The sequence below is a fragment of the Mesoplodon mirus genome, assembly GCF_964341445.2.
Source record: "Mesoplodon mirus genome assembly, chromosome: 1".
NCBI lineage: Eukaryota > Metazoa > Chordata > Mammalia > Artiodactyla > Ziphiidae > Mesoplodon > Mesoplodon mirus.
The window spans coordinates 58699922-58716175 of NC_138976.1; the positions used below are offsets into that span (position 1 = coordinate 58699922).

At 34.0% G+C, this 16254-nt stretch overlaps 1 protein-coding gene across 5 annotated transcripts in view; it reads right to left on the reverse strand.

The window, feature by feature from the left end:
• DENND4C (DENN domain containing 4C) overlaps window positions 1-16254 on the reverse strand; it is a 124336-nt gene that overhangs the window by 65741 nt on the left and 42341 nt on the right. For all 5 annotated transcript variants that reach the window (XM_082628461.1, XM_082628460.1, XM_082628462.1 and 2 more), the window contains 6 exons: window positions 15779-15948; window positions 12722-12960; window positions 11096-11162; window positions 9992-10050; window positions 8738-8882; window positions 5497-5672 (listed from right to left, as the gene is read on the reverse strand). In XM_082628461.1, coding sequence (XP_082484587.1) covers window positions 5497-5672; window positions 8738-8882; window positions 9992-10050; window positions 11096-11162; window positions 12722-12960; window positions 15779-15948 — 856 coding nt within the window. The remainder of the gene's footprint in view (window positions 1-5496; window positions 5673-8737; window positions 8883-9991; window positions 10051-11095; window positions 11163-12721; window positions 12961-15778; window positions 15949-16254) is intronic.

Here is a 16254-nt window from a genome sequence, read left to right on the forward strand (position 1 = left end):
GCATGTGGGCCAAAACTACAGAGCCCGCATGCCACAACTACAGAGCCCATGCGCTCTGAAGCTCACACACCCAAACTAGAGAGCCTACATGCCGCAACTACTGAGCCCATGCGCCACAACTAGAGAGAAGCCCACACACCTCAATGAGGAGCCTGCACGCTGCAGTGGAGGATCCCTCATGCCGCAACGAAGATCCTGCGTACTGCAAACAAGACCCAACGCAGCCAAAAATAAAATAAATAAATAAATAAATATTTTTTAAAAAAGACATATGGTGGCTGATTGGACAAAAAACCAAGACCCTTCTATCCACAAGAGACTCACTCCAGAGCTGAAGACACAAAAAGACTGATAGTGGGGGGATGGGAAAAGATACTTTATGCAAACAGAAATGACAAGAAAGTGGGGGTAGCAATGCTCATATCAGAAAATAAACTTTAAACAAAGGCTATAACAAAAGATAAAGAAAGGCATTATAAAATGATAAAGAGATCAATACAAGAAAATGACATTACACTCAACATACATGCACCCAGGAGCACCTAAACATATAAAGCAAATACTAACAGACACAAAGGTAGAAACTGACACTAATACAGTAATAGTAGGGTACTTTAAAACCCCACTTACATCAATTGACAGTCAATAATGCAAGAGCAGTCTAAAATGACACAACAGACCAGCTGGACTTAATAGATATCTACAGGACATTTACATTCAAAACCAGCATCATTAATATTCTTTTCAAGTGCACATGGCACATGCTCCAGAATAGATCACATGCTAGGCCACAAAACAAGTCTTAACAAATTTAAGAGGATAGAAATTATTTTATCAAGTATTTTTTCCAACCACAATGGTATGAAACTAGAAATTAACTACAGAAAGAAAACAAGAAAAGAACAAACGTGCAGAGACTAAAAACATGCTACTAAAAAAACCAACAGGTCAATAAAGAAATCAAAGAGGAAATCAGAAAATGCCTCAAGACAAATGAAATGAAAACACTACATTCCAAAATCTGTGGGATGCGGAAAAAGCAGTTCTAAGAGGGAAGTTTATAGCAATACAGACCTTCCCCAAGAAACAAGAAAAATCTCAAACAAACAGCATAACCTACCACCTAAAAGAATTAGAAAAAGAAGAACAAACAAAGGCCAAAGTCAGCAGAAGGAAGGAAATAATAAAGTTCAGGGAGAAAATAAATAAGAAAGAGATTTAAAAAAATAGAAAAGATCAATGAAACCAAGAGCTGGTTTTTTGAAAAAAGAAAAAAAAAATTGATAAGGCTTTAGTCAGGCTCACCAAGAAGAAAAGAGACAACCCAAATTAAAAAAAAATAAGAAATGAAAAATGGAAAAATAACAACCAACACCACAGAAGTACAAAAAAAAAAAAGGAAAAGAATACTAAGAACACTTATATGCCAACAAATCGGGCAACCTAGAAGAAATGGATAAACTTCTAGACACAAAACTTGCCAAGACTGAATCAAGAAGAAACAGACACTTTGAACAAACCAATCACTAGCATTAAAATTGAATTTGTAATTAAAAAAAAACTCCCAGCCAACAAAGTCCAGAACCAGACTGCTTCACAGGGGAACTCTACCAAACATATAACGAAGAGCTAATACCTACCGTTCTAAAACTATTCCAAATTATTAAAGAGGATGAAACACTCCCAAGTTCATTCTACAAGGCCACCTTTACCCTGATACTAAAACCAAAGACACTACAAAAAAAGACACTTACAGGCCAGTATCTTTGATGAATATAGATGCAAAAATCCTCATCAAAATATTAGCAACCAAATCCAACAATATATAAAAAGGATCATACACATGATCAAGTTGGACTTATTCCAGGGACACAAGGATGGTTCAAAATATGTAAAATCAATGTGATACACCACATTAACAAAAGGAAAGACAAAAAAACACATGATCATCTCAACAGACACTCAAAAAGCAATTGACAAAATTCAACATCATCATAAAAATTCTCATCAAAGTGGGTACAGAGAGAACATATCTCAACATAATAAAGACCATATGTGACAAATGCACAGCTAACATCATCTCAATGGTGAAAAGCTGAAAGCCTTCCCGTTAAATTAAGCATCCAAATTGGAAGGGAAGAAGTCAGACTGTTACTATTTAGAGATGACATGATACTTTACATAGAAAACCCTAGAATCTAAAACATGACACAAATGAACTTATCTACAAAACAGAAACAGACTCCTAGACACAGAGAACAGATTTGTGGTTGCCAAGGGGGTAGGGAGAGGAAGGACTGGGAGTTTGCGGTTGGCAGACACAAACTATTACATTTAGAATGGATAAACAACAGGTCCTACTGTATAGCACAGGGAACTATATTCAACATCCTGTGATAAACAACAGTGGAAAAGAACACAAAAAAAGAATGTCTGTATGTGTATAACTGAGTCACTTGGCTGTAGAGCTGTAAATCAACTATACTTCAATTTAAAAAAAAAATGAAGGAAACCCTAAAGTCAACACACAAAAACTATTAGAACTAATAAATGAATTCAGCAAAGTTGCAGGATACAAGATTAATATACAGAAATCTGTTGCTTTTCTCTACAGTAATAATGAACTATCAGAAAGAGAAAGTAAAAAAAAAAAATCCCATTTGAAATTGTATCAAAAAGAATAAAATACCCAGGAATAAACTTAACCAAGAAGGTGAAAGACCTACACTCTGAAAACTCAGATGAAGGAAAGTGAAGATGATACAAAGAAATGCAAAGATACCCCTTGCTCTTCTGGAATTGGAAGAATTAATACTGTTAAAATGACCAATACCTCCCAAAGCAATCATGCAATCCCTATCAAAATACTCATGACATTTTCACAGAAATAGAACAAATAATCCTAAAATTCATAAAGAACCACAAAAGACCACAAATTACCAAAGCAATCCTGAGGAAAAAGAACAAAGCTGGAGGTATCACCATCTCAGACTTCAGACTATACTACCAAGTTACAGTAATCAAAACAGCAACAGCATGTTTTGTGTCTGGCAAAACACAGACACATAGATCAACTGAACTAAACAGAGAGCCCAGAAATAAACCCACGCACCTACAATCAATTAATCTATGACAAAGGAGGCAAGAATATACAATGGAGAAAAGACAGTTTTTTCAGTAAGTGGTGCTGGGAAAACTGGACAGCTACAGGTAAAACAATGAGATTAGAACATTCCCTCACACCATATACAAAAATAAACTCAAAATGGATTAAAGACCTAAATAGACGATCTGAAACCATAAAACTCCTAGAAGAGAACATAGGCAGGACACTCTTTGACATAAATCATAGCAGTATTTTTTGGATCTGTCCCCTAAGGCAAAATAAATAAAAGCAAAAATTAACAAATGGGACCTAATTAAATTTAAAAGCTTTTGCACAGCAAAGGAAGCCATCAACAAATCAAAGAGACAACCTATGGAATCAGAGAAAATATTTGCAAATGATGCGACCAACAAGGGGTTAATATCCAAAACATACAAACAGCTCATATAACTCATTATCAAAAAAGCAAACAATACAATCAAAAAATGGGCAGAAAACCTGAAAAGACATTTTTCCAGAGAAGGCATACAGATGGCTAACAGGCACATGAAAAGATGCTCAACATCACTAGTTACTACAGAAATGCAAATCAAAACAACGGTGAAATATCACCTCACACCTGTCAGAATGGCTCTCAGCAAAAAGACAACAAAAACTAAATGTTGGTGAGGATGTGGAGAAAAGGGAACCCAAATACGCTGTTGGTGGAAATGTAAACTGGTGCAGCTACTACGGAAAACAGTATGGAGGTTCCTCAAAAAACTAAAAATAGAACTACCATATGATCCAGCAACTCCACTCCTGGGTATATAACATATCCAGAAAAAATGAAAGCACTAATTCGAAAAGATACATGCACCTGATTGTTCATAGCAGCACTATTTACAATTGCCAAGACATGGAAGCAACCCAAGTGTCCATCAACAGATGAATGAATAAGGATGATATGTGTATATATATATATTTTATATATATATATGTATATATACAATAAAATAGTACTCCACCATAAAAAAGAATGAAATTCTGCCATTTTCAGCATCATGGATGGACCTAGAGAATATCATGCTTAGTGAAATTAGGCAGAGAAAAATAAATACTTTGTGATATCACTTATATGTAGAATCTAAAATATAAAACAAAAAAATGAGTACAGCAAAACAGAAACAGACTCACAGATATAGAAAACAAACTAATGGCTACCAGTGAAGAGAGGAAAGGGGGGAGGGGCAAGATAGGGGTGTAGGATTAAGAAGTACAAACTACTATGTATAAAATAAATAAGCAACAAGGATATACTGCATAGCACAGGGAATTATTGCCATTACCTTTTAATAACTTTTACTGGAATATAATCTGTAAAAATACTGAATCACTATGCTGTGCACCTGAAAATAGTACAATATTGTAAATCAACTATACTTCAATTTTTTAAAAGTACTGAAAACCCAAATAAATAAACAAACATAGTAAAGAGCTACCACAATTACACAGTTTTCAAAATACAATGGTAGATCCATTTCAAAATTATTTTTTAAGGTACATTAAATGTTTTCTTCCTTCCTTAAGTTATTCTTCTGGTTCACTCAAGGCTATTTTCCCAACCAATTCTACTACTATAACCATTGAAGTCTAATCCCAAATTCTTACTCTATTCATTTTCTGCCAGTATCAAATAGTAAAGAATAAAAGCACTCCAGGACCTGGGATTTGGCACTAATCCTAGGGAAGTTTCAATCCTTACTGCCCTTACCCACGCTGTTTGTTGTTTTGTGAGGGCGGGGTGCAGAGGGCACTCCTAAACATCCATCTAGAACGGGATGGATGAATCTTCTTTTAATAGTGTGCTGCTCTACTCTCTGAACCCTCAGTTACACCACTGCTATACATATGTATCACCTCCAGTAAACACAAACTCTAAGTTTTAATATCAATTTCTCTGTAATCCCTATAAAATTCAAATCTTGACAACTAAGAAAACAGCATATTACCCTATATTGTGACTAAACTCAAACAGGTAAACCCATTTTTTAAGAGCTTACACACGGATTTTGAATTAAACCTAGATAGCATATCATCTCTTGAGCTCTGAAAGCAGTGCTTTTAACTTTTTTTAAATAATCCATATTCTCTTCTGATAAACATAAATATCTCCTGCCTACTGTTAACATTATTATCCAATATAAACTATTATAATATTGAACACAATCTTTTTCAAATCATACAACATTCCAGGATTCTGATACCTGTCCTGATTGAGAATCATTGTATTGAATCTGAAGACTTATTACCAACTTTTAAAAGTAGCATATTTGTATATGCTTTCAATGAGCTATAACTATATGTGGGGAAAAATATAAATGGAGATAATATAAAAAGAATCAACTTACACATATAACATGTTTGTATCCAAGTCAGTGCAAACAACATCTTGTGGTGGGTCATGAAGATCAAAATACCTTGAGTCAACTCCAACTATAAATGGTAAAGGTGCACTAAGCACGGCTGCCAGTGAAAGAGGACAAAGGGGAATATATGGGCATTGCCACTGAAATGGAAAGATCATCTGGGAAAAAAAGTTTTAAAAAATTAACCAAGTTTTAAATTTGCAGTGAGAATTAGTAATTAACTAATACTACTGAAAGGGACCATTACAGAGCATTTAAGTCTAGTTTCATTCCAAAAACTAAATGACTATATTAAACTTCATTCCAAAAACTAAATGACTATAAAACACTGCTAGGCAATACTATGAACCAATGTGATTAAAATCTTCAAGAATGACAATGATCATAAGCACAATTAAAATGCTAACAGCTCTTTGCATGTTAATTCTTCTAATGCCTATAGAAAATCCACATTCCCATTTTACGGAGAAAGTGAAAGAGGAGAAAAAATTGCCCAAAATTTTATAAAACAAACTCATGATCTTTAACTCTGATGCATTTCATTCATGTTAATTTTCAAGATAACCTTTGACTAAAATCCAACTAAGAACACCAAGAACTAAAAAAATTTTGTAACTGCCCAAATAAACATAATATTATCCAACTTCAGTGAATCTTGGCATCTTAAAAATATTAGGTAATATAAAACATACCTCAACAATCTTTACCAGCTCTCCTTTATAAAGCTCTACCTTAATTGTATCAATGTGTTCTTTTTAAAAAGGGAAAAAGACAAGTTTTGATAAGTAAAAAAAAAAAATTAAAATTTTAATAATCAACTAATATTAAAATTTTAATCATTGATGACAAAATCTTTGCTACAAAAATCCTTGCTATATTTCAAGATCTACTTCAATTCTTACCTTATCCATCATTACTCACCCCAAATAATTACCTATAGCATTTACTACCTCTGCCAGTTATTCCAGATGGTTATACAGAATTGGAATTCTGTCTTCAATCACTTATTTACTTTCTAGTAATTGAGCACTTAATATGTACCAAGAACTGTTCTAGATGATGGGGCTGTAACAGTGAATGAAACAAAGATCCCTGCCCTCATGAAATGTACAGTGTAGCATAAGAGCCAGCAAACTTTTTCTGTAAAAGATAAAGAATATTTTATGCCTTGCAAGCCATATTGTCTCTGTCACAAATACTTAACTCTGTCTTCATGTATGAAAGCAGTCAAAGGCATTATGTAAATAAATGGCCTATGTTCCAGTAAAACTTTATTTACAAAAACAAGTGGCAGCCAGGATTTGACTCACAGGCCATAGTTTGCCAACACCTGGTCTAGCAGGAAGAGAGAAAACAAAAAGAAGACATAATAAATAAAATATATACCATGTGAGAGAGTGCTAAGTGCTACAAAAAAAAGAAAAAGTAAAGCCAAGTAAAGGCGATTAGAGTTTAGAACATGAGAGAGGAGAGGGGGAAAGCAGGCTGTATTATTAAATAGGCCAAACAAGGTAGGCTTCATTAAGAAAGTGACACTGAGCTGAAACTTGAAGGAGGTGAGGGTTTTAGTCAAGGGGTTATCTAGAAGAGCGCTTCGAAGAAAAGGAACAGCTAGAGCAAAGGCCTTAAGGTGTGGGGACTGCCTAGTATGTGCCAGGGGTAGCAAAGAGGCCAGAGTGGCTGGAGCAGAGTGAGTAAGAGGGAGAGAAGTAGAAAATGGTATCAGAGAGCAGAGGGATAGAACTACTCGCAAAGGACCTTGCAACGACTTCAGATTTCCTCCAGGGAAAACTGACTATCTACCATTCAACAAAAGGTATGTTATACCTCTAACTACATAAGAAATTTCAGAACAAAACTACTGGACAACAAAATATGACACCCTTGTCTTCACCTTTGACTTTTGCAGCACAATCATAAATAATGTCAATTTTACAAGAATACTCATTGGTTCCATCAATTTTTGCTATGGGGCTCCATTAACTCTTCAATATTCTTTGATATTCAAATCACTCTCCTTTTGAGGAATTTAAATTGTCACGATTCTTTTCAATTTTCTCCTCTTTAAATGGTAATTTGCCTTACTATCAAATCCTCATTTATCAATAGTTTTGCAAGCAATTCAGACTGTTCTCCAACATCGGTTACATAAATTTCATGCAATCTTGCATTTTAATAAGATCTCCAATTTCACATTGCAAGAGACTGGGCCACAGAGATTCAGATAGAGGGGCATGGATAATCCCTAAAGTTTTATAGGAAGAAATACTTGAGTGGGAACTTCCTAAAGCTGGTCAGTTCATTAACAAATATTTTCATGTTATAACAACTTTTGCTTTTACATGCAACTGTGGAGGCTTGGAAAATTAGTACATAATTAGGATCTTTGCCCCCATAAACCATCTCAAATGGTTATTACTGTTTTCAGTCCTAGCAGCATTTCTCTGACCAGAATAATATCTTGGAGACATACCCCATTTGTTGATTTAACAAGTATTTATTGAGTGTTTACTCCATGCTATTTAACTGTGATAAATGCTGAGGACACAGGAGTAAAAAAGAGACCTAAAAAAGATCCTTACTTCCGTGAGAGTAAAATGGGGAAGGGAAGAGAGGAGAGTCAGCTATTTTAAACTAAACAAATAGTGGAAAATAGCGTTAGAGAAATGGAACATCCAAAATTCTATATTATGACCTATAAAGCCCTACATGATCAGACCTCCTTCTAATTGCAATGGGAAGCCATCAAGAGGTTTTAAAACAGGACTTGATTTAACTTTTATTTATGCTTTTCACAATAGCTAAACATTTGTACATTATCCAATTTCACAATCACCTAGATTTTCCTATACATTACTGGCTCACAATGATTAAAAGTTAAAATTGGGAGAAATTAGTCATGTAATTCATGTCCACAATTTTAGGGTAGCTGAAATTGACCAGAGCTTCTCATTTAATACAGTAAGCTTCATTCACAAGTTCTATTATTATGTAATCATATAGATTCTCTGAAGAGCTCTAAAATATGAAAAATTAGAAATTGGAATTTTCTCTCAATAGAAATCACTTTTTTTCTTTATATTTAGTATTTCTCTTTGCCACCCTACTACATTTATGTTAAACATTTAGTGGTAATTTCAAAGCTTTGGTTGAAGGAAATTTCCCTTTAGAGTAAAAATTCTCTGTCAAGAATTCTGCACTAAAAAGAAAATTCTATACTTACAGCTACAACAGCTTCAGCTACTCCAGTCAACACAGCTGGCCTAAGAGAATGCAGCAAAATCTTGCTCTCAAGTAAAACAAAGAGCAGCAGTGTTGCACAATTCTCAGGACCCAGATTCATTAACAAGGTGCTAAAGTTGGCTCCACTAGAAAAGGAGAGAAAAAGAGGTGATTATGAACTATTTCACCAAAAGGTGCTAAGATTTGCTTATTAAATTATTTCCTAAATATTAATAAATTGAGAATCTAATATTAATTTCAAGTCCTGATTTAGTCATCACTGAAAAGTAGCAAATTTAATAAGATGGTATAGCAGAATGATTCAAACTCATCCTTTGGTAACAAGGGCGTTTATTAGGAAAGATTTTCCTAAAGAACAGCCATTTGAGCCGAGCTCTAAAGAAAGAAGGTAGGGGTTGGTGGGGAGACAACATTTGCAAAGGTCCTGAAGCAAGGAAAAGCAATTGTCATGTTCAAGAAATTGAAATAAACCTACTGTGACTAAAGCATATTAAAGGAAGGGATGAAAACAACAAGAGATTATGCCCCAAATAGAAATATTTGCATTCTCCAACAATTTTATATTTGCATTCTCAAAAGGAAACATTGGGACTTCCTTGGTGGCGCAGTGGTTGAGAGTCCGCCTGCCAATGCAGGGGACACGGGTTCGTGCCCCGGTCCGGGAGGATCCCACATGCCACATAGCGGCTGGGCCCGTGAGCCATGGCTGCTGAGCCTGCGCATCCGGAGCCTGTGCTCCGCAACGGGAGAGGCCACAACAGTGAGAGGCCTGTGTACCGCAAAAAAAAAAAAAAAAAAAAAAAGGAAACATTGGCTGCAGTGTGGATAAAAAACTGAAAGACAAGAGCAAAAGAGTGCCAATTAAGAGGCTCATAATGAAGTAGTCCAGATAAAAGATCATGCTAGCCTGGACTAGTGATGCAGATGAAGAGAAGCCAATAGATTCAAGACATTTTAGGAGGTAAAATCAGTTCACCTTGAACATTTAGTAAGGAACTGGATATGCAGAAGGGAGATGAGAGGAAAAGGGAGGTATTCCCTACATTCAATCTTGCAGCTTTCTTTAAGTGTTCCATTTTTAAAATGCTGAATGGCCCCAGCTATCAAAGTTAGAAACATTAAGGCTATTCTTAGTTTGTAAAGATAACACAACTCGATTATACTAACCCTTAAAATATTTTAAAGCATTCTGCTCCAAGTGAACAAATGTATTACTTTATATACCATTAATTACCTTAGTGGTAAAGGTGTAGAAACTGGTTGTGATAATATTAACGCATCATGGACTGATAGCTTAAAAAAAGAAAAAAAATGATAAATTAACCAAGCCAATTTTGAAACCTAAATATTTAGATCAAGGGTAAAATGGAAAATAGTTTAATAGGCAGACTGATACAGATTTGGAAACATGTACTAAAATATAAAACAATAGCTGTTATTTACTTAGAAGTATATAGTTCTTTAAAATTAAATGGTTAATTCAACTGAATTTTGATTCAGTTAATTGATTAAAATACAGCTTTTTAAAAATTATGGAATAACTGCTTTTTAAAAGCCTCTAATTTATTTACTCTCTATTTGGCAATTGCTGAATATATATTAATACTTGCTGAACTGAAATACATTCAAGATTAACAATATTTGACTAACACATATAATGTTAATAACCATCTTAGAAAAAAATGTTTAAATAGCTTGCCTCTATAGATCAGTCTGCAAACTGTTATTGGTCCAAGAAGAAATAGTATATAAATAGAGAGAAAGCGATTTAGAAACTTTCATGGCACTCTGACACTGCTCTCACATCCAAGTACATTATCAGTGAACTCATGTCTTTGGACAGGGTTAGACCTGTTCACGTCTATACTGATCTCATATGGTAAGCTGCTTACGTCACAAGCTATATACTTATATAGGTCTGCCACTGACTGGAAATAAAAAGAAACTGGTCCTTTAACAACACTATCATAGACTGCTTCACTTCCGCCTTCCAACCATAACCAATTTCACATTTGATATTTATTAGTCACTCGAATATTAAAAACATGCCCTCAACATAATTTTGGGTTTTACGTTATTAAAGTCAGCTACGTAAAGGCCACACATGAAACAATGATGATGTCATGAACCAAGTATTGTAATTATTCCAATTCTGTATACCCAAAATTCAAAAAAACAGTACAAAAGAATATTAGCTAAAGATATAAAATACAGAAAATTCAAGGATTTCATGGATGCATCTTGCTCCGCCTCAAACCAAAAGGGCCATAGCGTCCACATTGCAATGACTGGAATGAACATATGCAGCACTCCCTTCAAACATACTCTTTTTTATTACCTGTACCAGGATTCTTGGTCTTTGTGGTGAAGGAAAAGGGATGTTTTGCATAAAATGTGAAATGTGCCTAGAAAAAATTTTTGAAATAAAGATAATTACTTTTCTAAAATGCTTCATGATTTTAACAGATCTTAAATACCATTATTCATCATCCTGGACCTGACAGAGCCACTTACCTAAAACTTAAGCTAAATAAATAAATAAATTTACTTAGTGTAAATAAATGTACTCATTCCACTATGAGTGGAATGCAACTTCTAAAATGCAAAATGTATTTCCTGATTAAAAGTCCAGATTAATATACCCTATTATCATCAGGAAAATAAGAATAACATAAATAGAGTTTTCATGAAAGAAGCTAACATTTATTGCCCTGGTTATCAGTATCAGTATGGGGAGTAACTAACTGTGATATAATGAATCAAAACTAATACAGAATTCAATCTAATAATATTAATTAAATTAATATAGTTCTTACACTATAACTTTGGGCAAATCACTTGTCCTATTTCTCCACCTATACATAATAACTCAAGTTTTTCCAAAGTTTTGAGCTCTTAGGAGCCACTAAATGCAAAGTATTATTTCAACTGAAAAAAAAAGAATTGATGATATACACTGATTTTTTTTCCACAAATTTCACAGAACCTTAATTTTTCAAAAGGCTGCTAGCTTATTATTAACATTAAATTTACTTCAATCAATTTTAAGTTAATCTGACAGCTGAAAGTTAAATCTAGAATTATGAACCATTAGACTGTCATTCCAGTAATACAAGAAAGCTGAAACCATATAGCTATACCAAATTTTATGTGTTTATGCATAGCACTTTTACTATTTTATAAAGTTGATTTTTGAGCAGCATTACTTTAAAACCTACAGGTAACTGGCCCCCTCTTATCCACTAAACTAGTATGCTTCACTGATAATCTTTTTGCTATAATGTGAAATTTTGCAAAGTTTAAGAAAAATCTGTTTACACACAGTGTAACACATTTCCACCAAAGATCTTGACTTGCTTTGTTAGCAGGATACATGAGTTATTTACCATAATAAACAAGTCAACGTACCACTAGAAGTCAGAAAAGATGTGGTTTTAAAAAGACAGTGGTTCCACATCTATTTTTCTTGCTTACAAAACATTTCCATGATGAAGAGAATTACAAATCAAAGGGAAAGCACGTAGAGTTCTATCAATGCTAAAACCAAAACCTTACTTTTAACATCAATTAATCAATTAACATCAATTAACACCATTAATTTCTACATCAGTTTAGAGATGTTTAACTTGCAATGGTCATTTGGATAGTTGGGGTGTGTGTGCAACAACAGCTATTTTTCTCTTGGTTATTTAAGAATGAGTAGGAAGAACACATACAATATAATGTATATATATGTTTCTTCCTCAGCTGAATTCTCAGAAGATTTTTATCTGGTCATCCTCACCACCACTCCTCAATTTTAAATTCAGTCAATGATTCAGGTGAAGAAGGGAGCAAGTAAAAAGTAGGATGACTGTGACTCTCCTTCCCTTTCAACTCTGATGCTTAAAGTCAGGTAAACAATGAAATGTACACATATACATCCAATTTTTCCACCAGACATCCTTCAGATCATTATACATACTTTTCAATGGGAAGAGGATGTGGTCCAGACACAGAAAGTTTGTAGATAAACATGAGAAATTTTCTAAAAGCTTCAAAAAAAGGCCAGTGTGAGAGTAAACAAATGCATTTGTTTGAATTGATGGATTTGGAGACCATTTTTCTCTCCACAGGTGTCAACAGGCCCAGCTGCATAAGCTGTTTTTCTGTTAGAAGTTCTCGAGAGTAAGGTTCATAAAACTGGATGGCAGCTCCATATACCTACAGAGTAAAAAAATTCCATTGTAAAATTTGAGTGCTTTTAAAAATTAATTTCTCTTTTTCTCTTATTCCAAAAGAAGTATTTGCTTAGAGTACATATGACAGGTAAATGAAAAAAAAGAATCTCAAACATTGTTGATGGGAATGTAAAATGGTGCACCTATGGGGGAAAACAGTTTGGCAGCTCCTCCAAAAGTTAAACAATTACCCTATGATCCAGCAATTTCTCTCCTAGGTATATACCCAAAAGAACTGAAAGCAGGGACTCAAACAAATACTTGTACACCAATGTTCATAACAGCATTATTCACAATAACCAAAAGATAGAAACAACCCAATGTCCATCAACAGACGAACAGATAAACAAAATGTGGTATAGTCGTCCCTCCGTATTCGAGGGGGTTGATTCCAAGACCCCCAGCGGATACCAAGATCCATGAATGCTCAAGTCCCTTATATAAAATGATGTAGTACAGTCGGCCCTCCAGATCCACAGGTTGGGCATCCCTGGATACGGTGGGCTGACTATATATACACTCAAGAGAATATTATTCATCCTTAACAAGGAATCAAATTCTGATAAATACTGCAACATGGATGAACCTTGATAACATTACGCTAAGTGAAATAAGCCAGACACAAAAAGACAAATATTATATGATTCCATTTATATGTGCTACGTAGAATAGACAAATTGGTAGAGACAGATAGTAGAAAAGAGGGACATAGGATAGGAGTGGAAGAAACTTCTGTTTAGAGTGATGAAAACGCTCTGGAAATGGTTAAGTGATACTTTTATAAATCTTTTAACTGTTTAGTCACTATATACATATGTGTATGTATATATGTCATATATACATGTGTCTGTTATATCACATTAACCCTTGTCTTTACAGATACAAATAACACTCTCAGATACAATTATTTCAAAGTCATCTCTGGGGTTCTTAACAAGCAATATGTCAAAAGCATCACAATGAGGCTTTGTTGTTCTCTAATGGTCAAAGTAACTTTGGTTAAGTGTTTGAAGTGTTTGAAGTGTTTGAAGTGTTTGAAGATATTAAAATATTCATTTATATTTATTGCTTTCAATGGAAGAAACTATAAATGATTTTTAAGCTAAAGAGTTAGCTTACTTGTAAGCAATCCAGTCAATATAGTACTGGCCTTCCATTTAGTGAGTATTTTATTATGTTCCAGACACTGTGCTGGACACTTAACCTTAATTATCATCTTCAGTACAGTAGCTGTAAACTTGAAGACTGGAGAATGAAGACACAGATGTATTTTTGTTTGCTCCACAAGAGTCAGCCTTGGTTAGTTACACATTTCAATAAAATTGGCTATTCTATCAAATTTCCTAAGAAAGTTTTCAATTTTTAAATTTCTACTAGATCTGTAGTTTTATTTACTTTTTATTTCCTAATATTGCTTTTTTGCCATCTCTTTTTTATTTTAAATTATCATTCTATGTTATTATTACTGTTTATACACGTTTTGAATTTTTGGCTATTACCAATAAAGTATACAAATATACATGTGTTTTGGAGAATATATATACTCATTTCTCTTGGGATATGCTCAGGTGTATACCTGTTGGGCCACAGAGTTATTTCTTATCCTTGATGACAATATAGAAGTTCTTTAAGTATTCTGAATACAAGACCCTTATGGAATACCTACAGTATCACATTACTTTCTCCCAGCCTGGGGCCTGCTTTTCCACCTTCTTAATGGTACCTTTGAATGAACAGATGTCCTTAACTCCAATGAGGTCCTATTATTCATCTTTTCTTTTATGGCTAGCACTTTCTGCATACTGTTTAAACTATCTTCACTTACTCCCTCAATTTTAATGTATTATTTGTCTTATGACCCTCACTGTTGTTGTTGAGAAATTAGCCATCAATTAATAGTTATACCTTTGTAAGTATGTCTTTTCTTTCTGGTTGTTTTTTGTCTTTGGTATTCTATCATTTTACTATAATATGAAAAGAGGTGGTTTTGTACTTTTATTTTTTTTCTGCTGAAGATTCAGAGTGTATCTTTAACCTGAAAAACTCAATTTTTCATCAACATTGGAAAACTCTCAATCAACCACTAGCTCTTAAAATGCTGTCTCTCCCTTTTCTAGTCTCTCCTTCTGGGGTTCATTAAATATCTATTGGTCCATTTGATTCTATCCTCTGCATTTTTAAACTCCTTTTATGTTTTATATATTCCTGTGCCACATTCAAGATAACCTATTTTCCACTTCATTAATTCTTCCTTCATGTATGACTTATCTGCTGTTTAAACCATTCATTACATTTTAAATTTTATGGATATTTTCATTTCTAGACATTTGATTGCTTTTCCAACCTGTCTACTCATTTTTCAAAATATCCTGTTCTTTCCTTGATGTTCTGAGCCCCTCTATTAGGTCTTGAATCATTTCAATTATATATTCAATTTATAATATCTTTGATATTGTTATTCTATCATTTCAATATCTTAAGGGTGTAATCCAGCTCTGTGTCTTGTTGATTCTTCCTATGGTACCTATGTCTTCTAACTTTCACTAGAATCTCATGTTGAGGCCTGGGTTTTGAGGGTATCTCTCCAGAGACTTTATATTTGCTCCTATAGACACTCCAGGGGTATCAGCATCCTGATCCCAACTTTCATGTAGACATCTCACTTTGGGCATTATAGTACAAATTTAAACAGAAATGTATTGTGTCCAAATAATCCTAACATTCACATTAAACTTATATTAATCATTTTATGGATTAAAAACGTGGACAAAATAGGTTTAATAAAAGAGGAAAAAATATACCTTTTCAGCAGAAGAGGCTGTGAGGACAAAAGTTGAAAAAACTGGAAGAGGGTATTTGCTTTGGGGATCCCAACATTCAATTGTAGCCCCCATTGGAAGGCAGAAGAGAGGGACAGATTCCGAGAGTGGAAATGACTCATAGTCCTCTTCTGGATACCTAAAAATTAAACCTATTGGAGAAAGGACATAATGATATTTATTTATTTATTATTTTATTATTTTTTATTCTTTGGCTGTGCTACACGGCTTGCAGGATCTTAGTTCCCTGACCAGGGATTGAACCCGGGCCCACGGCAGTGAAAGCGCCAAGTCCTAACCACTGGACTGCCAGGGAACTCCCGATAATTTTTTTAAAATAGTTACTTTTAAACAGTTACTAATTACATATTAATGTTATACATATTAATAGGATATTTTACATATTACATATTAATACATATTAATAGGATATTTTAATAGCACATTTTACAGAAATA